This window comes from Cinclus cinclus, chromosome 22 (genome assembly GCF_963662255.1).
Source record: "Cinclus cinclus chromosome 22, bCinCin1.1, whole genome shotgun sequence".
NCBI lineage: Eukaryota > Metazoa > Chordata > Aves > Passeriformes > Cinclidae > Cinclus > Cinclus cinclus.
In genome coordinates, this window is record NC_085067.1 from 5,373,266 (window position 1) to 5,393,996 (window position 20,731).

The 20,731-nt window shown below is 44.7% G+C and overlaps 2 protein-coding genes across 3 annotated transcripts; one reads left to right on the forward strand and one right to left on the reverse strand.

Moving 5' to 3' along the window:
• Positions 1–4,623: 4,623 nt before the first annotated feature.
• On the reverse strand, positions 4,624–15,576 carry VKORC1L1 (vitamin K epoxide reductase complex subunit 1 like 1). Its single transcript, XM_062506960.1, has 3 exons — positions 15,383–15,576; positions 5,541–5,650; positions 4,624–4,884 (listed from the first exon to the last, which is right to left on the reverse strand). The coding sequence occupies exons 1-3, from the start codon at positions 15,574–15,576 to the stop codon at positions 4,658–4,660; spliced, it is 531 nt and encodes a 176-aa protein (XP_062362944.1). The 3' UTR covers positions 4,624–4,657.
• A 2,875-nt stretch (positions 15,577–18,451) lies between these two features.
• CHCHD2 (coiled-coil-helix-coiled-coil-helix domain containing 2) lies at positions 18,452–20,573 on the forward strand. 2 transcript variants are annotated; one of them, XM_062506920.1, is made up of 3 exons: positions 18,452–18,593; positions 19,170–19,416; positions 19,972–20,572. In XM_062506920.1, the coding sequence occupies exons 1-3, from the start codon at positions 18,544–18,546 to the stop codon at positions 20,146–20,148; spliced, it is 474 nt and encodes a 157-aa protein (XP_062362904.1). In that variant the 5' UTR covers positions 18,452–18,543; the 3' UTR covers positions 20,149–20,572. The 2 variants fall into 2 exon arrangements, with proteins under 2 accessions (XP_062362904.1, XP_062362905.1); XM_062506921.1 differs by having other exon boundaries at positions 18,554–18,593; positions 18,844–19,416; positions 19,972–20,573.
• The last annotated feature ends 158 nt before the right edge of the window (positions 20,574–20,731 follow it).

Sequence of the window (20,731 nt, forward strand, 5' to 3'; positions counted from 1 at the left end):
CATTTGTTCAAACACACCATGGTATGAACAATTCCCATATTTAAGCCCACTAGCAGTGTTTGAAAATCATTTTAACATCTCCATCCCTAGCCATCATCCTTTAAAAACTCATTTTCTTCCCCAGTTTCAACAGACCTGACCAAAACACAGATGAAGGTTTGACATTGGTCATTCCTTACAAACCAGGGCTCAGCTCAGCACCCCCAAAATCTGAGCACACGTTTGAGAGTTAATTCCTGCTTGTCTCAACAACCCCAACCCTGCCCAGCAGCTCCCTCCCCAAATCCAGGGACACATCCAGCAGTTTCCAGGGATTCTGTGGCTATGGGACCAGCTTTGAGCAGCCCCAATAAAGCAGAAAGTGATAAAAATCACAACGTCGGGGTTTCTTTGCTTAAAGAACTGTAAACATTGAAAGCCTCAAGTCAATGCTGCTCAACCTTTACACACAGTGCTCAGCCAGACACAAAGCTGCAGGAATTCTACTGGGAAAAATGGGACCTGGGGGGGAATCAAGTGCTTTAACCCTTCTACTGCTAAACACACACAAGATCACAAGATCTTGGAAAAAAACCAAAAAAAAAACCCCAAAACAACAACAACAACAACAACAAAAAAAAACCCCACCACACGACTTGATACAATTTCTAGAAACAGAATTACAGTACTGACATTAAAAACAGTTTCTAAGGCTCAGACTGAGTCCAAAAAGGCCTCTGGTTGGGTTCATTCAAGCTCTTATGTTTAGACTGCATGAATGCAGCATAAAAATGATTGCAGCAAGACATCCACAGGTAATTTCTACATTTATTTTTGTTGGGTTTTTTCTTTTTTTTTTTTTTATACCAAAAAAGTTATGTGCAACAAATAGAATTCGTACATATTTACATGGTTTTTTACCTGTTAGCAAAATTGTATCCTAAACCTCCAGTAGAGAGAATCTCTCAGTCTGTACTGACAAAAGGAATATCTGCCCAATGACTCCATTTTAAATGGGTGTTGGATTTGGAGTTGAAAGCACTGGGAATAAATAGTTGATGGAACATACTATACAGAACAAACACCTATTATTTAGGCCATGCTTAACACAGTTTTGTGGTAACAGAATACTTCATTTCTTTTCTGGACCAGTTTAAACAGCATTGGCAGAACCAAAGCCAATCTCTGTCTTCAGCCCACAGAAATTAGAAGCAGAACTGCCTGAAGCACCTCACCAGCCTCCTGGAACAAATGAAACTCTACAGCAGCACAAAAATGCAAACTACAGCATTCAGAAACCTCCTCACCAGAGATCTGTTGTCACTTCAGATCTCAAAGGTGCTCAGCAATGTTTCATTGGCCTCAGTGTCACTAAAGTTTTACAGGAAGAAACTTCCAAGAATATTCATTTCCTCCACGAGACTTGAATGCTTTGTTGGCCTTAAAGAGTAGCAAGTACCTTACAATAAGAGGATTTCAGGAATGTTTAATTCCTAAGCAGGTTTTGGGATGAGGTTTTTTTTTTTGCCTTTCCAATCCTCCCCTCGCTGTAGAACTTCCAACTCAGAATATTCTGTGATCCCAAAGGGATTCTGAGAGAGACAAAGAGGGGCAGGAAGAGCCCAAATTCAGAACCTCTGTTTGGATACTGAGAATTTTATCCCTTCCATTCTCCCGAGGATCTCTGTAACATCCCTCCGTCCCTTGCCAGCACAAAAATTTACCTGCCTTTACCCAGACTCCTGCATCCTTGAGCATTTTTAGGACTTGCCTTTGGATTTATAAGGGCAAAACCAGTCTTGCCACCACGTTTTGGCTGGGGCACGCTGCACTCCTGATTTCCAGCACAACCCATTTCCCATTTTACTGGAAGGAAGATGCTGCTTCTATCATTGGGAGCAGCAAGGAAAGAGTCAAAAGAATTGGAAGCAGAAAGGTCCAAATTTCTCCTGCTAAGATTATTCTGCCCTTTATTCAGGCCAGCTGCATTTCTGAAGCACAAGAGAGAAAGAGAAGAAATCAGGGCCCCTTCTAGCAAATCACTTCCAGTAAAAAGTAACTGCAAGGGAAGCACACGAGGCAAGAGAGTTCACAATTAAGGATCAGATTTGCAAGGTCGTGCACAAAGCGTGGCTGCAAATTCTCCCAAACTCCAGCTCCATTTGCTCCCTGTGTGCACACTAGCAAGGACTGCAGACACCACTGCTGAAAACCTGGCCCTAAACATTTTTACTAAACAAACTGAATCAACAGACTATGCCCACACAAACAAGCACAAGACACAGTGAAGTTAAGTCAAGTCAACACCAATACTTTCAGCTGATGGGGCTTTTTTTCCCTCTTCCCCCCCCCCAGAATTTGGACCAAGTACTCATGGATTTGACTTGTCTCCATGGCTGCTTGCTCTGAGATAGAAGCAACTTTCAGGCAACACATGTTCACCTGTTCCTTGAGTGAAAAAAAAGATGCCTTTAAGCGTAGATCACAGGAATGCATCGAAATAAAATCTATACAACACATTAAACACTGCTACTGCCTCAAGGCTTGGCAGAGAACAAAGCCAAGCCTTGAGGGACCAATTCAACATCATTCATTCCCCTTAATATCAAAGTGGAAGGCATTTGAGAGACAGAACTAAACATCAAGACAAGCTTTAACTATACTCTGGTCAATACAAAACTCATTTAATGAATTGTTGGCCAAAACTGTCAGACGAGGGACAAGTCATTTAGTGTTACATGCAACAGATGTTACTCACACCACAGAACTCTGTACAGAAAAGCAGTTTCCACCTCCACCCTTGGTACAAACCAAAATTATTTCAGTAGTAATTTAAATACTAATTTTGTGAATTCTATCTCCAGACTTGTTTCACTCTATGGAAACACTGCTCGTTTCACAGTAGCTTATCCTTAGTGTTTAAAATCCACTTACAATGGAATTGTCTCTCTGACATTCATGTTTGAGAATGAAAATGCTAAAAGGAGTTAAATTAGTCCTTTAAATAAATGGGTATGCAGTTGGAATTCTTCATATTTCGAACTGACAAGGGCAAAAAGCAGCACAGCACCAATTACAGAAAGTAGCTGAACCCACACATTTTGGTGTCACATAGTCTGAAACACAAGTATTTCACTTTTCCAAATCACATCAACCTTTTAAATTAAACTGAAAACAATACTGCTACCACTTCTCAGTCTAAAAACTAAAAACAGATCTCTTCATACTCTTCTATCCCCAGCAAGTTTGTTGGGAATTTTGTTTGTTCATTTTTAAAGCAAGGACACTTCTGCCTGCCAAGTTCAACACAAAGTATTTGGTTTAAGATTTGAAGACAGAAGGCACTTTTAACATTCAGCCTTAGAATACTGAGTGCAGAAACAACGTGTACAATTTTGTTCCTTTGTTTAAATCTGAAGCTTAATTTTTTTTTCCCCCAATTAGTTCTTAGAAAGAGCAATGATAGCACTATATCACATTTCATTTTCAGGAGCACATTGACTTATTTATCCCATTAAACAGGCTGCCCTTCCAAGAGATCTTCTCTGTGTGTGTTTGTCAGGCCTAAAGTTCATTTCCCAATATAGCACAAACCAAAGATCCTGACCAAGATCAATTAAGGAACTGCTTTTTCAGTGCACTGCTTGGTTATCCTGCTCACTCAGTGGTTTCCACTGCAAATTGCAATTCTATACTGCAGCATTCATAGAACATCAAACATTAGTAACACTGTCTGGCTGAGCACAGCTTCAAATGAAACAGCTCTGCTTGGAAATGGAGTCCTTTCAAAGAACACTTCATCCAACCCCCAATCTGCAAATCAGCTTTTCATTGAGCACATGAAGCTATTTTTGCTCTGCACAGAAATTAATGAGGTTGTTGTTCAATCAACATACTTCAGGTTTCAGCTTTAATTTCATTTTTGTTACTGGAGACAAAAAAAAAAAAAAAAAAAAAAAAAAAAAAAAAAAAAAAAAAGGAACCAACCCCAAGCATCATTCTTGTGAAAGCACAACAGTAAGAGCAGCAACTCCATGTTCTTTAGAGGTCACTTCTTCCATCGTGTCTGTTGACTCTGAGCTGAACCCTCTGACAGCTCCTGACCAAACCCATGGGACAGCGAGTTCTCCAGGGATGAAACCAAGAGTTCTAATTTTATTTACAGTATAAGTCCTAGTCAAATCTAAGTCCATCAGCTAAAAAAAAAAAAAAAAAAGAAAAAAAAAAAAGAAAAAAAGAAAAAATACACATACTGTAAACATGGCAACATTAAATATGGTGATGCTAGTCTAGAATATTTCATGTCATGATCACATCTTGTTATACCTGAATTTATATACAGGATATTTTATAGCAAGTGTTACCCACTTCACAAGTGGAGGGGGAAGAGAGAGAGTCTAGGTTTTGCTGTGGCTAAAACTCCTTCAAAGTAAAGTTAAAGCTTGTCTTTGATTGTTATAGAGCTTTCTTTCATAACCGCATTGGAACTGAAGATTAGCACAGAGAAATTATCTGGGGCCCCTCGAAATTTAAAATTCAAAATTTCCATTCTGATTCTTGGGGGGGGAAGGGCGGGGAAAAAAAAAAAGTGTCTGATATGGAGAATAAAAAAATTACTGCAAAATAAACTTAATGGAAGTTGGATCTTCAGACTGTCAGTGAAAAGTTCCACCAGGGGTTATTCCTGTTTGGGTTGGAGTTGCCTCTTCCAGGCCTCGTTCAAATAAACTAGTCGTTTGTAGTTGATGATAAAGAGAATGAAGTTCAGCAAATATGTGAGCACGCAGACAATGCAAAATTCCTTCAGCACGAAGTACAGAATGTATGCCAGGTACAGGGACCCTACTACAGACACTATGGAGGAGGTCATGAGGATTAGAGCTGCTACTGCACTTGCTGTCATACCTGCAACAAGAGAGACAGAGTTACTCACCCCTCTCCACACAGAGCAAAACTGAATTCAAACTCAGCCACTCAGCAACACTTACACAAAATTCTGGGTAAAATACCACCCTTGAGAAGTGGCTATTTGGAGGGGAGTATCTAAGGCTCTGTCTGATAAGGAGCGTGTGTAGGATTAACCATCCTCATAATCTTGAGTTAGAGGAAAATTAGTGGTCAAGTTATTTCTGTCAGGATTAACAGCTTTATAGCAAACCACAGAGTTACCAAGAAATAGATATAATTATATTTCATGCACTTTTTTGCCTGCTCTCTCCATTACTCCTGCAAAACTTGCCCATTCCATTTTTATTCCCTCTCTTTTCCACCATGCAATCCAACGCCAAATATACTGGAGTGAAAATACCAGCACAGAAACTGTCTTCACACTTGGATTATTAATAGCATATCAGGAGAAAATGCAATTACTCTCGTTATCAGTTGGGTTTTTAAGCCCTTTGGACAGATGTATCATTAGAGTGGTGCTAAAAAAACCCCATGATATAAAAATCAGAAACATTTATCTGGTTTCCTGCAGACAGTGCAATGGGTATTGCTCTCCTCCTTCATTCCCACAGCCCTGCTTTATACTTGAGGCTCTGAAGTGAATGAATACTTACCAAGTAGCATTTGTAGTATATAAAACACCAGGCCAAAAACACTGTTTGACTGATTTATTGCACTGTCCTTTCCAAAGATGGAACCCAAGAGACCGAATCCACGACCCCATCTGTAAAACAGGGAAACTAATTAACTCTTACTTGGCCACCTACTGTTTTCCAGCAGCATTTTCATTTCAGGACTGTTGGGGAAAGAAAAGAAAAGAAAGGAACACATATTCTGCCATGATTGATGTGGAGTTCTCCTGGAAAACCAAAGCAGCAACAGGGGCAGCACTGGGCACGGCTTCATCCCACACCTTGCTGATAAAAGTTGTTTGACACATCAGGAACTGCTGAGTTCACCCAGCTGCAGCTTCCCTGAACACCACCTCTGCTTCCCAGGGCTGCAGTTTGGAGCTGTTCTGTCAAATAAACACTTCCTTCCCCCAGTGACAGCTTTAGCAGCCCTCTGCACCACAGTCAACTGGACACAAGGTCACCACAAAGCCGAGGCAAGGATTTGTTCCACTCACTTCTGTGCACCAGAGCAGGAGAATCAGGGCATGAATCTGGACCTCAGCTGCTCCTCAGCTCAGGAGGAACCCAAATCTGTCAAGCACACGAGCTGAGGATGGCACCAGCTCCAGATCCCCAGCCCTCGTTGGTTGGAGCTCTTGCACAGTGTGACACTTTGAACCAACACCTGAAATCCCTACAAAGTGACTTTCAACTTTCCAGTGATAAGGCAGAAAGAAAGCAGCACAAGCCCTACAAAACTCCTCCTCCCTCCTGCAGCAGCAAAGATTAAATTAGCAAATGTGTTTGTGCCAGAAACCATTAATTTCATGCCCTAAGGCAGATCACACCATTATTTGTAAGAGCAAAGTGAGGACCCTATTTATTAGTGCCACTTGAAAATATGAAGTTACTTGGCTACTCCAAGGTAATTTAACCCACAAGAGCACACTGGGATATCTGCCAGCAGATTTCTGGAGCATCAAGCCAAAACACAACACAAATGTAAAGTTTCCTTCACATTACCAGTTTAACTGAGCAAGGTAAAAAGGGCCATTCCTCATCCTGCTGCAGCAGGAAGCTCCAAGGAAAATGCAGTTTTCAGGAAGTTTCTTGTCCTAGAGGCAGTGGCCCTGCTGAACCCAGACACAGCTCAGGTCTGTCCATGGACAAAGCAGGAATGGTGCTGATGTCACTCACCTGGGACCTGCCACCACCATATCACAAGCAGTTTTCTCACAGGAAGAGGCACCACAATAAGGATAATTTAAGACCATCCCCAAAACACTTTCTAGTCTCTCAGCCATCTGTGCAAAACTCATTTAAACTCATCATTTTAATTGCAGACTAAGAATGAATTCACTATTAATACTCTTGGTGCTCTTCTCCCCAAGAAACCCAGCAGGTCCCAATTCTTACAAAGCAGATTTTATCAAAAATTAAACATATTTTCAGATAGTTTGGTCTCAAATCTTTTTAAAAGTGAAACTTTAGTGCCAATATTAAACTTCAAGGCAGCACAGACAATGCTTTTCCAGGGGACAGAGCCTCAGCACCCCAGAGGTGCCTGACATGGAGTTGCAGGGAAAAGCAGTGCAGAACTGCCTGGCTCTCTGCTCTCATCCCAGGGCAACCCTGTGGCTGTGGAAATTACAAAGAATTACAAAAAAATCTCAGTTATGGTGAGATTTCCTCCCACACCTCGGATGTTATCTGGATTTTAAGTGAGAATTGTTAATTTTTTAGCCTTCCTTTGATAAAATGGTCACAGCACATGTAACTATTGTCCTGTGTTGTCCAAATTCCAAAGGCTGTATTAAAGAGCCACACAAATATATTAAAGGAATTATCATTTTTACATTTAATAGTTTATACTTATTTTTCTCTATTACCACATTTATAGATGCTTCAGCCTGCCATCCACAGGTTCAGTTTATTGTTCTGGTCTCCAAGTGAGAATTCTTTGCAGGGTGGCATTAAAATGATTTGAACACACTCAGGTTTTCCTGCACAACCCAAAGTGGGCAGAAGCTCAGCATCAGCCTAACTCCAAATAACTGCAGGATGCTGAATCCATCCCTGCCTGAGTGCTCTCACTTGTGATGCTCAGCAGATCCTGTGGTGCCTGAGAGCAAACTCCAGCTTAGAACATCAGAAATGTCATTTTACAGAACCTGACCCTGCAGCTGTTCTGCAAGAGAATAAGATGTTGCCAGTGGAAGGATAATGAGTTCCAGCCCTTCCTGAGAGTCAGTTCTGGAGTGATCTGTGCAGAGCTGCAAGCTCAGAGCACAGGGAAAGCTTTTTCCACATGCAGGGGTTCATTAAGTGTCTTGTTGGCCTTGTAGCAGCTTTGAGGACATCAAGTATTACATTTCAGCCCGTGGAGTCCAGGTCTAATCTCACATCTTATTCCAGCTCAGCAGCCTGGGGTTTAATACAGAACACTTTTCCCAGCCTTATGTGGTTTGGAGTGGGAGCAAGTGTTCTGCACCAAACTGAAAAGCAAAGTATTTAGACTTTCTGTATTTACTTTGTATATTCCCTTTCTCATCTCATTGACCTACTGAAAAGTCTAAATCACCTCCTAGTTTTATTAAGGTTGTAAAATCCACAATGAACCAGGAACTTCTGCCAGCAAGTGGAGGAAGGATAAAAACTGAGTAGATAATGTCCCTTTTCACACCAAACTCAGGTGTGAATTGCCAGATTGATAACTCGGAAAGTCTAAAAAAATACGGCAAACAAATAGCAAGAAGAAAGTCCTAATAACAAGACAAGCTGCAAAACATAAACTCAGAAATCTTTCATGTAACCTGCATTTTACAAAAAAAAAAAAAAAAAAAAAAGTAATTTAGAAGAATGTTATTCATTTGCATAAATTTTTTTTTGGCTACAGAATGCTAAGCAAAATGACCTGCAGTAACTGCAGAGCTGCTTGCACGACAAGATAAAAGCACAGCCTGATTTCACCAGGTTTTTCCTGGTTCTGACTGGTGGCTCCCATCCCTGAGGATCAGGAGTTCTGTGCTGAGATCCAGGTCGCAGTCACCCGAGGTGACTCAGAGCTCTCTGACAAACACATGTGCCAAACCCACTTTCACCACACCCGAGTTTCACTGCCATTAAAAAATAAAAAGAGATCTCATCTGACTACAAGCAACAAACCTTTAAGACATCTTTGTAACTTGGTTTCCCTCCCTATGTGCATGTACCACGCTGAATGTTCTTTACAAAGTTAGATAGCAATTCAAGAAATCCAAATTAAAGTGATTCATCTACTTTCCCAACATCCACAATTGAACACTACAGTGATTTTCAGTCCAATGTGCACTGTCTTTTAACAAAAGGAGGTTTTGAAAGTTACTGTTCACCCTCTAAACAATGCCCCTTTTGGTTTGAGGTACTTCACAAAGCTCAGCATGATGCATTTTCAGAAGTTTAAAGCACTATTTGTGTGCAATTGCTACTTCTTAACAGGAAGACAAAAAGCACTTAGGTCACCGTGCTCCACAAGTGATGTACCTCCAGTAAAATCTTACACTTTTAAATCTCTTTTGCACAATTATGAACATCTTCCACGTTCCAGAACAGTGTATTAAGGGACACACTTGAACCTGTTTGGCGTAATTTAGCAGAGAAAATGCTAAAAGGGAACACAAGAACCTCATTTAGTCCACCAGTATCTCAAGTGTTTTAGAGGACAAGCAAACAACCTTCCAGTTTAACAAGTTACAAGCTCTGAGTTATCAGCATTGGCTCGAAAAGCAGCAGAATTCCAAGCCTGCCAAACACACCAAATCAAACAAAACAACCAAAAAGTGTTTATTTAGCCAGGAGTTGGATTAGTGTCCCCTGCAGCCCCTGTAAGAAATGCTGGGGTGTTTTTGTACAGTTCCTGCAGATGGTTTGAACAGTTTTGTCAAAGATCATTCCCCAAGATGCTTTCCTTGGCCTTCACTGTCCTTAAGGATCAGTGAAACTCCTGGACTGGGGTTCCACCTGCACCAACACTTGGCAGCCTTCCCTGAAGCTTTCCTGGATGTGCCAGATGCTTTCTGAGCACTTCTGACCTCAACAACCACCCCTGGTGATGAGCACAATCACACCCCTTCCACTTCACCCCTTTGTTTCTATGCCCATATTTTCATTTTAACACAGGGAGAACCCTACTGGGGCAGGGCAGCTCCAGCAGCAGATGCCTTGAACAAAGCACACAGTTCCCAGGTCACATCCCAGTGTCCTCAAGGACTGCTTGGGAATGCAATCAAATCCTTCAGGGGACCAGAATATTCACAGGCATGTCTGATCCCACATCTCTGCATTTGTGCAGCAGCAGCTCTGCCAACACCGTTCTCTCTCAGTTGTTTGGTTTGGTGAATTAAAAAGGGGAAACAATAAAAAAGATTCTGTACTCACAACTGAAAAAAAAAAGAACTCAAGTTTGGGTGGCTTTTTGAGTTTACTCAAAGCCTTTCATTTCAGGATTATTTATTATCCCACGAGCATTATTTTGTTACCAACAGCAAGCACCCCTTACCACTTTGTAACCCTGAGGAAACAATAAATCTGATTTTCTAAAAAAAAAAAAAACCAAAAAAGAAACACAAACAGGCTACACTTGATAAGTGATGTGCACATTTCCTTAAGCACTGCTGGATTTCTGAGGTAATTTCTTGTCCAGAGTGAAAGTTCTCAGAGAGGAGCAGAGCTCACCCCCTGCCTTCAGGGAAAAGCTCATATAAAGGTCAAAGGATCTGAAGCACATTAAGAAATTTTGGTTGCAACTTCTTTCCAGTTTCACCAGAGGATTTTGGATTAAACTTAATTCATGGTTTCAAGGCCACTATAACAGTTTTAATAAATTAAGTAAAAGCCTTCAATTAGAAGCCACAAAAAAGGAGATGAAAAATTTCCATTTGTAAACTTGCCAAGAGTGCTCAAAAATGTCGATACACCTAATTTAACGTTTAAATCTATAAGCAGCATTTAGCATAACCAAATGAGGTTTTCTACTATATATCTTCCAGTTCTACATCAGAAAGAGTCTGTAAAAACTCTCAGTGTCTAGATCAGCAAAATATATTGAGCAGACAGTGGGTAATTATTTTATAGCAGCCTTTACAGAAGCACTGGCTACTCAAGATACAAGCCAACAGAACTGATCCCTTCTACATAATGTTTTCTATTAAGCTACCACACATGAAGCCCAAGTCTGAATTATAAGCACTTTGTTAAATTTACTTTGCACCAGGCAAAATAATTCTTAGCCCTATTACAAATTCTAGTCAAGCTGGAAATGATGTATTTATGAAAAGCAAAAATTAACGTGTTTGTGTGAGCACTGTAAGGACGGAAAATAAAATATTCCCACAGCAAGGGCACAGCTGTGTTTTATAAAAAAGATGTGCCTCAGTCAGTAAGTGTTGTACCAGTATTAAATCATCGATTTTCTACTAAAAAGATGGGGGAAAAAAAACAACAAAAAAACCCCCACAACACTTGAGTTATCACTTTCTGCAGCTTTAAGAACAATTTTAAAACTCCAAGCTGGTTTCTACCAGCATTCCTGGAACACCTCCCCTGTCCAGCACATGGAATAAGCCCTGGATCTCCCAGCTGACACCCCAGGCTCTGCTGCCCACTGTGCCAGCCCAGCTGGGGACAAGGCACAGAGAACCTTGGCTCCCAGGGCAAGGTTTTCCTTCAGCAGAGGAGCGACTGTGGCTTTCCCTCTCTTCCCCTGTGGCACTGAATTTGGCTCCTCCAATTTCTCCCTGCCCAATTCCAAACCAGAGATCTTCCAAGCTTCTGTCAGACAGCAAACCCAGTGAACCCAGAATCCCTGAGGAATCCCTGGTACATCTCCTGACACCTTACTCCAGTCACTAACACTCGCAGCTGAAAACCTCAAACAGATCTGGAGATTTGCTTGCAGGTACAGCAACGAAAAAAATCCTGGGGTATCATGAATTTATTATTCTAAATATGAATGATAACTGCTACATAATGGCCTTTGCTTGGAATTAAGCAAACTTGACAGACAAGAAGTTTCCAGGAACTGCCCCACAACAGAGCTCAGTGGGAACCTGTTTAAGCATCAGCTTAGGGAGATCTGTGAAGTTTTCTCCTTGTCCCTTTTCCTTGGGCAATGGGGTTGTCGTTGTCACCTTGATCCCTGTAAAGATGCAAGGGAACAGTTCTAGCAAGGTGGAAACCAGCACAGGGCAGTTCCACCTGCAGTTCTTAGAGCAATTCACACCCACTCTGCAGAGGAGCAGCTCCACATCAGCTCAATCAACCAAACAGAACACAACGGGTGGAAATTCAGTGTTTAAAGTGATTTATGAACGTCAGCAGAACCATACAATAATGCTGCACCTGTCACAGGTCACCCTTTCACACACAACAAATTTAACAGGCATTTTCAGGAACTACCAGGTGGATATTTTGGTGCATCCTCCAAAGGTGGATGTGCAGCTTGGCCTAGAGGAAGGAGTCCCTGCCCATGGCAGGGGGCTGGAACAGATGAACTTGAAGGTCCCCTTCCAACCCAAACCATTCTTCCATATCAGACTTTTTCAGAACTTTTCAGAGTGCCTCAAACACAAGACACCAATCCAAGACTAGGCCCATGAACAGAATAGGGAATTCCTAAAATATCGATGCCATCCAGATGCTCAAAATGCTATTTTGACTCTAGAACTCCTTCAGCAATCAGGCAAAGATCAATATTGACTATTGCCAAACCTCTCCACTGACGCAGCTGCAAATATTGCTAAAGATATACATGACATGTGCCCTTTGCTCATTTGTGCTGCTGTCTTGAGGCTCTCCTACAGCGAGTACAGCATTAATTAATGCATGCCAGGCTACAAAAGTCATTCAAAACCACTAATTTATCCTGCAGGAGTCTTCAATTCATCAAAGACACAAAGCAGAAATGTATTAGAAGACCCCAGAATCTCTCAGGGCTTGGAAAAGACAAAAGCCAAAGGCTCTGGGTCTCTGCATTACCACTTAAAGGTCACATTTTATTTCAAGCTGGAGCATGATCTGTATGACTTGAAATGTGTTAATTCCCTCTGTGAAACCACAGCAAGAGCAAAAGTATTTTTCAGGAACAGCTATTAGCCAGTTTCATTATAAATAAAGCCATTTTTGACAATTATTCTCAACTATAAGACAGCAATTAATTGAAAATAAATACAGCAACTACCAGTGAAGATGTGAGGTATTGCCCTAATACCTGCCCTTATTAGCCACTCCTTAGCAGTTTTTATTTTTAAATTATTTCATGAACTTTTCCCCTTGATAAAAACTTGAAATATGCTGACCATTCATGTTTTGGATAAAGGGATACTGGGAAGGGATCTCTCCAACATAATCTTCTGCATGAGTCAGGCCCTGATAGGAGATTTTCTGTGCTCCTCCCTCTGCATGCTGGCAGTCTTCACATTTCTGTTCTTGTTGTGCCAATGCCAGATCTGGCTTAAAAGCAAGACTTGGAAATACCAACAGCTGGTGAAAAAAACTCTGCCCAAAATACCAGAAAGTTAGCTCAGGAATGAATAAACTAATTTATTCTAATTATTCTATACATTTAAAATTAATCCTATCAGCATTAAGTGCTTTTTAAAGTTCAGCCCACTCTCAGAGTCAAAACTCAAAATGTGAAGATTGCAACATTCCAAGTTCCATCAGCAAATCCATCTTAAATAAAAAGTCCCATAACCCAATGAGCCAACTAAAAGCCAAAGCAGAAACAGAAGTTTCTCACCCAGTTAACTCTGAAGATTAAACTCTAATAATTAGTTAATCAATTAATTTCTGACTGTCAGTGTAACAGCTTAAGGGAGAAATGTGACAGTTAAATCTGAATTACCTGTGAAAAAGCTGGAATACAAAATTGAAACCCTACAACCCCAGTGAAATGTAAAGTGTGGTTAAAAGTTCCTTTCAGAAATGAAGTTTCTGAGAAGCTTTGGTGCTGCAGGAACAAGGAACACTCAGCAGGAGAAAGTGAGAGAGAATGATGGATGGGAAGCTGTGGCAACATGGAAAATAAGATTAATTTCTTTCCAACTTTAATGCCTCGCCCTCTTGCTTTACTTTTAAAGCAGAACTCCCCCTCTGTGCCCTGCACAGGCTAGAAAGCAAATTCTTCTCCAAATATGGTTGGACTGAACAGAACTTGCACGTTCCTTTTGCACAAACTCCTTTTACCACCTGCTCCAACAATCACGAGATCTCCTGGCATTTGCAATGCTTCGCTCCATAGCAACTGCTGGGAGATTTGAGTGCATTTTATCCCTAACTCTCCACATTATCATATAGAATTCCTACAGCAAAGGATTTCCAGGTCTTACTCAACGTGTCAGCTGCAGCATTGCTAATGAATGCTGTCATTACTGAGCTTGATTCCATAATTAGAAATAATTCTGATTATATCTTCAGGTAATTTCCTTCAGCCGAGTGTTCAGTAAACATGCATCAAAACTGTGACATCCAATTCTCTGTCACAACAGCAGCATTTGTTGCAACAACAAAAAGCTGTTGGAGGAGCAATTCTATACAAGAACAGGCTACTTAATACTTAAATCTCTGTTATTCTCTTTTTACGCCTGTATCTGTGATCAAAGTTAAATTACTAATGAGACTCACGTGGTTTAATCTCAGTATCTTAAGCATAATTTAACTTATATGACTTGAATTTATCTGGTGAGTTTATTGAAGTCTCCTCCCTAGTTAGATCCAAACTTCTCATTTCAGGACACATTCCAAGCAGAGATATGAACAAACTAAAGATGACCTGAGGCAGACAGAAAAGCAGAGTTAAAGCCTTCATTCAATGACAATATCAGGTGGCCAGAGACACAGATCTCTGTCACACAATCTCACCTCTATCACCACAGAGGAGGTTTTAGGAAAAAGAGCTCCCTGGATGTTTTGCCCCAAAAATTTCCCAGCTCCCACACTGACAGAGGATGGGAATATTCCATCAAACTGGCTTGTTAGGATGATACAGCAAGTACCTCTATAAAAACTGTGACAGCTTTTGCATGGACTACACTTAGAGGGGAAAAAGTAAATCTCAACTACTCATTCAAGTGAAGGCACTAAAACGATAATAACAAAATTCTCATTAAAATAAAGAGGAAGGATTTAACACAGAGATTTGTTCAGGAACCAGAACTATACAATGACTCTCCTAACAGAAACAAGAACCCCTGCCCTTTAAAAAACAACTGCTAAACCGGCTGGACGTCTGACAATCAGTCTGGATTTGGACTGGGCTTGTGCTGCAGAGGTATCCAAGTCTCCCTTGAATGAAGCATTTCCTCTGTATCACCAAAGCATCTCCTGTGCTGCCAGAAGACGTCCCAATGAAAACGCAATACAGATACTGCAATCAAAACTAACAAAGCAAACCACCTGCAATTGTACTTGTTTATGTTCTCCTTAACCACTACTCGCAGCCACAGCACTCCACTCTCCCGAGCTTTTACCACTAAAACGCCTGTCACTCCACCTAATTGCCATTGATTACAACACAACCATTGCGGGTGCCTCACCCTCCAGCCCGTAGGGATCCCGAAAATCCCCGCTCCCACAGCGGCTCTCCAGCGCTGGGGCTGCCCCACACCGGGAGCGCTGACCCCTCCCCGGGCTGCCCCGGCCCCTCCGTGCCCCCGCCCGGCCCGCAGCCCCTCCGAGCACCGGAACGGCCCTCCAGCACCCCCCGAGGCACCGGAGGCAGCGCTCCGGGACCCGTCCCCAGCGCTCCCGCAGCCCTCAGCCCCTTCCCCTGGCGGGGGCGGCGGCGCGTCCCACCCGCGCCTCACCTGGAGGCGATGGCGGCGGAGCAGCGCACCCTCTCGCTGAGGTCGCACAGGGCCTGGTAGTGGCTGTCGCGGCCTTTCTCGCGCTCCAGGTGGCAGGCGTACAGGGACAGCAGGATGCCGGCGGCGCACACGGCGGACCGCGCCACCCGCTCCCAGCGCGGCACCGACACCCGCAGCAGGACGGGCGCCGCCATCTTGGCCCCGTCCCTCCGCCTCAGCCCGCGACGCGCGCCCGGCACCGCCCCGCCCCGCGCACGCGCGCGCTCCTCATTGGCCCGCCGCGCACGCGCGCGCGCCCGTCATTGGCCGGCCGGGAGGGCGCGCCACGACCCCCTCCCCCTCCTCCCCCCGGATGGCCCCGCCCCTCACCGCTCGCGCCGGACGTGGCGCCTCGCGACGACGTCACGTCAGGCCTGGGCGGGGTGCGCGGCACAGCGCCCCCTGGCGGCCGCCGCGAGCCCCGGCAGAGTCCCCTCACGCCCCCGCCCCGCCTGATTGCCTCAGGAACATCGCCTTTTCCTGGCGTTATCTCCCTCAGATCTGGGACAAACTGGGGAAAACTTCCGAAAAAGGCGAAAAAAGTCTTCGCGGCTGAGCTGACCCTCAGGGATGATGTGTCACTTCACCGGAGCTAAGGCGATGTGAGCCTCAGCCTCGTTGTCCAGGTGTTTTGCCATGGTTTTGGGCAGAATGCGCCGAAGTCCCGCGTGCTGCAGACGCACAGAGCCCATCTGGTGTGCAGAGGGCCTGTTACACTCACAGAGTTCACCGCGGAGTTGTCTGGGATGTGTCATTTGGACAGACGATTGAAGAAATGTATTAAAAGCTGAATTTTCCAGATGCACACCACAGCCTTGTGCTCACTTGGCTGGGGAGCAGCTGCTGATGGATTCCCCGGGGCTCGCTCGGCCTTGCACTTGAGCAATGGGATTTCATCACTCCTGTCCCAGATCTGGGGTCGCATTCTCCCTCACAATCACACCACCCAAAATAAGGGCTGGATCCTCTTTCTTTCATACACTGCTATCAAAATCAGCATCAACACCTGGCTGGTGGTTAAAGAACCACTCAATCCCGGTGTAGCCACACAGAAGTCGTGGCAGCTGAAAATAAACAATCTTTGCTCGCTGTAAACATCACCACAACCATTAGTGCTGATTTTTGGGATGCTACTTGTTCTTGTGCCCTTCCCAAATCCTTGCTCGCTGTGAGCATCAGCAGATGCGAGGGTGAGCTGGAACAAAAGGGAGCTCTGGAGTTTTCCCAAGGAGCGCAGGGGGACAAAGCACAATGGCAGCATTCATCCTGCCATCCTGCCCTCATTGTTCTGCAAAACAAAACAAATCCCAGAGGGACTAGGTCGAAAAGTGACTTCAAGCATCAAGAATCCCTCTGCCAGCAAAAAAAACAAACAAAAAAAGAAAAAAAAAAGGGAAAATTGAAAACTATTAATTAAAAAGCATTAAGAAAACCACTCGTTAAGAAACTAATTGCTTGAAGTGTAGAAGAGCAAAATTTTAACTCCTGCTTTCTATGGTGTGATTTGCTCTCAGAGATGGAGAGAGGCCAAGAGCCAGGGAGAAGAAGCTCTCAGGGACAAACTCTTGCACCAGTGGTCTGAGCTTCTGCAGATGTCCCTGTTCCGAATGTGTTTTATCATTTATATTTATCTCCTGATAATTCTCTTGTCAGCAACTGCTTTTCTGAACTGTGCTTCTGCTCTATAAACTCACAATGTTAGCACTTCTTTCATCAGGAAACAGTTACATCCCCTGATGTAAAAGATGTTGAAATGTCTGATATTTCACCTCCTTTATAAGTGAAGAAACTGTGAACAAGCAATTTTTTTTGTTGTGACTTAACATAACTGTTGACTGTGGTATCCCTTATCATTGCTGCTGTGCATAGAAACATCTTAATGAATACAAAAGTTAATAAAACAATTTAAAAATTAATTTCTCCAAGTAGACAGTGTCTCTAAAGCAAGGAGACTCAGCCCCTGGGTGGGGATGAGGGGTCAGGAGCGAGCCTCGTTTCTTTTTTGGGATGAAAATCACAGAATGGTTGGGGTTGGAAGGGGCTTTGGAGATCATCTGGAGCAGGTGACACAGGAACATATCCAGGTGGCCTTGGAATGTCTCCAGAGAGGGACACTGCAGGTTCAGAGCTCTGGCACCCTCAGTGTCAAGAAAATATTTCTGATGTTGGGGTGAAACCTGTTGTGTTTTCGCTCATGGCCATTACTCCAAGTCCTGTAGCTGGGCATCACCAAAAAGAATCCAGGATCATCCTCTGGCACTCCTTTGGAGATATTTCTGTGGATTGATGGGATCCCCTCCCTGCTCCAGACTGAAATCCAAAATCTGTAACTACTGAAGGACAGAATTCGGACAGGCTTTTGGAGACTCCTTTTCCACAAAAAAACCTCATTTCCCTGAAGGTTGGAGCACTTTTCGTTGCGATTTAGGTGTTTGTTGTGACCGAGGGTGCCACTGGTGCAGGTTTATTGTGGTTTAGGTGTTTATTGTGACCGAAGGTCCCACACAGAGGCAGGTTTATCGCTATTTAGTGTTCATTGTGGCTGAGGATCCCACAAGAGTGGATTTATGGCGATTTAGGTGTTTATTGTGGCTGAGGATCCTGTAAGAGGGGATATACCGCGATTTAGGTACTCGTTATGGCTGAGGATCCTACAAGTGTATTTATCACTATTTAGGTGTTCGTTGCGTCTGAGGACCCTACAAAGGCGGGTTTACGGCGATTTAGATGTTCATTGTGACCGAGGACCCCGCACGGGCATACTTATCACAACTTAGGCGCTTATTCCGGCTGAAGGTGCCGCAGACGCAGGTTTAACACTATTTAAACCTTTACGGTGACCGACGCTCCCCCAAGCACGGGTTTAAACGCAGTTTAGTTGTTTATTCAGCCCCCTCGCTCACCGCCCCCTCCGCCATCGCGGCCGCTCCCGCGCGGCGCCTCAGGCGGGCGGAGGGGGCGTGGTCTCAGAATCAGCCCCGCCCCGCTCGCGCGGCGTACCGGAAGTGACGTACAGCCGGTGACCTTCAGAGGCGGCGGGCGGGTGTCAGGCCGGGCCGTGCCGTTCGGGCCTTCCTGCGCTTCCCTTCCCTCCGTGCCGCTCCGTTCTGCTCCCCGCCGCCATGCCCAGGGGAAACCGTAGCCGCACGTCTCGTGTGGCGCCCCCCGCCAGGTGAGGGCAGCCAGGACCCCCTCTCCTTCTCCTCTCTCCCCCGCGCAGGCCGCAGTGGTCCGGCCGCCATTGTGAGGGCGGGTGACGCACCGGGGTGGTGGCAGCGCCTGGCTGGTTTCAGCTGGGCTGGCTCTGGGTTAGCGGAGAGGGCTTGGGCGCTTTGGGGGATGGAAATGGGTCTGCTCTGCTGCAGGGCCTACCGACACCGTGGTGATCAACCGCTTATTGGTCATACTGTGTTTTTCCCCAGAACACCACAGCCCTATGTGAGCTGGGGAATAACCAGGCAGAAAGAAGCCTGTAATCCTGATTGTGTCTTGCATAAGACGCTTACCAGAACACCGAGTTCATTGCTTCAGCCTGCAACAGGGGTGTGTGAAATCCCAGCGTGATCTTGGCGCCTCCTGTGCAGCGCCACGAGTCGCACTCGGCGGTTCCTGTGTGTCCTTTCCAGCTCGGGACATTGTGTGCCTCGCAGGAGGAACGGTGCCTTCCTGGCCCTGCAGCCACGTGCCCGGCCCGCTTTGGGATGATGATGATGATGATGAAGTGATGTTTCTCTTTGTGTCCCTGCAGCCGGGCACCCCCGATGAGAGCCGCGTCTCCCTCACCGGCTCCTCGGGCCTCTGTCCCCGCAGCAGCTCCGCCTTCTGCCGTGGCGACCCCGGCACCGAAGCAGCCAGGGCTGATGGCCCAGATGGCCACAACTGCTGCCGGGGTGGCTGTGGGCTCGGCCGTGGGACACACCATCGGCCATGCCATCACCGGAGGATTTAGTGGAGGAGGCAGCTCCGAGGCTGCCAGGCCTGATATCACTTACCAGGTGAGGGGAAGTACAGCTGGACACTGGCTATGGCAGCTCCACGTGGGCTGAGGGAGATGCTGGAGCCTTAAACACCACATGAGTCACAGCTGGGGTACTTAGAGTCTTTATAAAATAGTCTATAGACTGTATTTATATAAAACCACATATAGTCTGTAGCTACAGACTGAATCCCCAAGGTAACTCACCATGAGCCATCTTAAAAAGAGTTCAGACGGATGCAGGAGTGACGTGTGGCAAGGTGTTGGTGTTACTTTCTACTGTCTTATTCCTCTGATTCAGGCAGGACTTCCATGTTCCAGGTCTGTTTTGCTCAGGTACCACCCAGAGTTACCTGAATGTATCAAAATCACTCAAGTGTTTGCAATTTAAAAAACTTCTCTGAATGGTGCATTCCACTGCTGGAAAAATGGTTTTGTACTTCAACCCTTTACTTGTTTTCCATTAAAAAAATGAAGACTTTCGACTGAAATGCAGGGAAGAACCCCTAGCAAGCAGTGTGGAGGTGGTTTGGTGTTGTTGGAAGAGTCCTTATGGAGCCATTTGGTGTTTCAGGAGCCCCAGGCTGCCCAGCAGCAGCAGCAGTATGGTCCTTGCCACTATGAGATGAAACAATTCCTGGAGTGTGCCCAGAACCAGACTGACCTCAAGCTGTGTGAGGGCTTCAGTGAGGTGCTCAAACAGTGCAGGGTGTCCAATGGTAAGTACACAGTGCTGACAGGCAGCTATTAAATGGAATAATCACAATAAAATGATCATGGGAATGATGTCCTGGGGGTTTGATGCGGCTGGTGGAGTGATGAAGGTGCTCTGAAATCAGGTAAAGCAGCTGCTGTTCTGTTGGGCTTCGAGCTTGGGTCCTGTATGTGCAGCTGGAGTGGAGAGAGGGTGAATTCCTGATGCTTTGTGCAGGTGCATGGATTGAAGATGACTGGAAAAGTGGCAGCAGCACATTTGGGGCATTAGCAGAGCTCTAAGGACAGCAAAACCATCCTCTCCTGGGAGGAAGGAGGCAGCTGTGCATCAGTGCTGGTATCTGCAGTTTAGCATATGCCAGCAAATGCATGAGGGAAGGGGGAGCACCCTTAGAAATCTGTCTTAGGGCAAGGAAAACACCTTCCATTCAGAGATCCAAAACTCACTGACATAACTCCTTCCCTTTCAGGTTTGGCCTAAGCCTGCACAAGGAGGCTGCTGAAGATCATCTTGCAAGAACTGACCTATGAATGAAAACAAAAAAGGCTTCAGTAATAAAGTTTAAAGCTGTTTGGTATCTTGTTAGTCCATATATTCACACTCTCATCCCTGTGGCTTG

Excerpts from the sequence above, each read along its gene's own strand:
- VKORC1L1 (XM_062506960.1), bottom strand. The coding sequence starts at position 15,576 with ATGGCGGCGCCCGTCCTGCTGCGGGTGTCGGTGCCGCGCTGGGAGCGG. Across the intron at positions 5,651-15,382 it reads TCCGCCGCCATCGCCTCCAG|ATGGGGTCGTGGATTCGGTC; the intron begins GTGAGGCGCGGG and ends CCTGTTTTACAG. Across the intron at positions 4,885-5,540 it reads TATACTACAAATGCTACTTG|GTATGACAGCAAGTGCAGTA; the intron begins GTAAGTATTCAT and ends CTCTTGTTGCAG.
- CHCHD2 (XM_062506920.1), top strand. The coding sequence starts at position 18,544 with ATGCCCAGGGGAAACCGTAGCCGCACGTCTCGTGTGGCGCCCCCCGCC. Across the intron at positions 18,594-19,169 it reads CGTGTGGCGCCCCCCGCCAG|CCGGGCACCCCCGATGAGAG; the intron begins GTGAGGGCAGCC and ends GTGTCCCTGCAG. Across the intron at positions 19,417-19,971 it reads GGCCTGATATCACTTACCAG|GAGCCCCAGGCTGCCCAGCA; the intron begins GTGAGGGGAAGT and ends TTGGTGTTTCAG.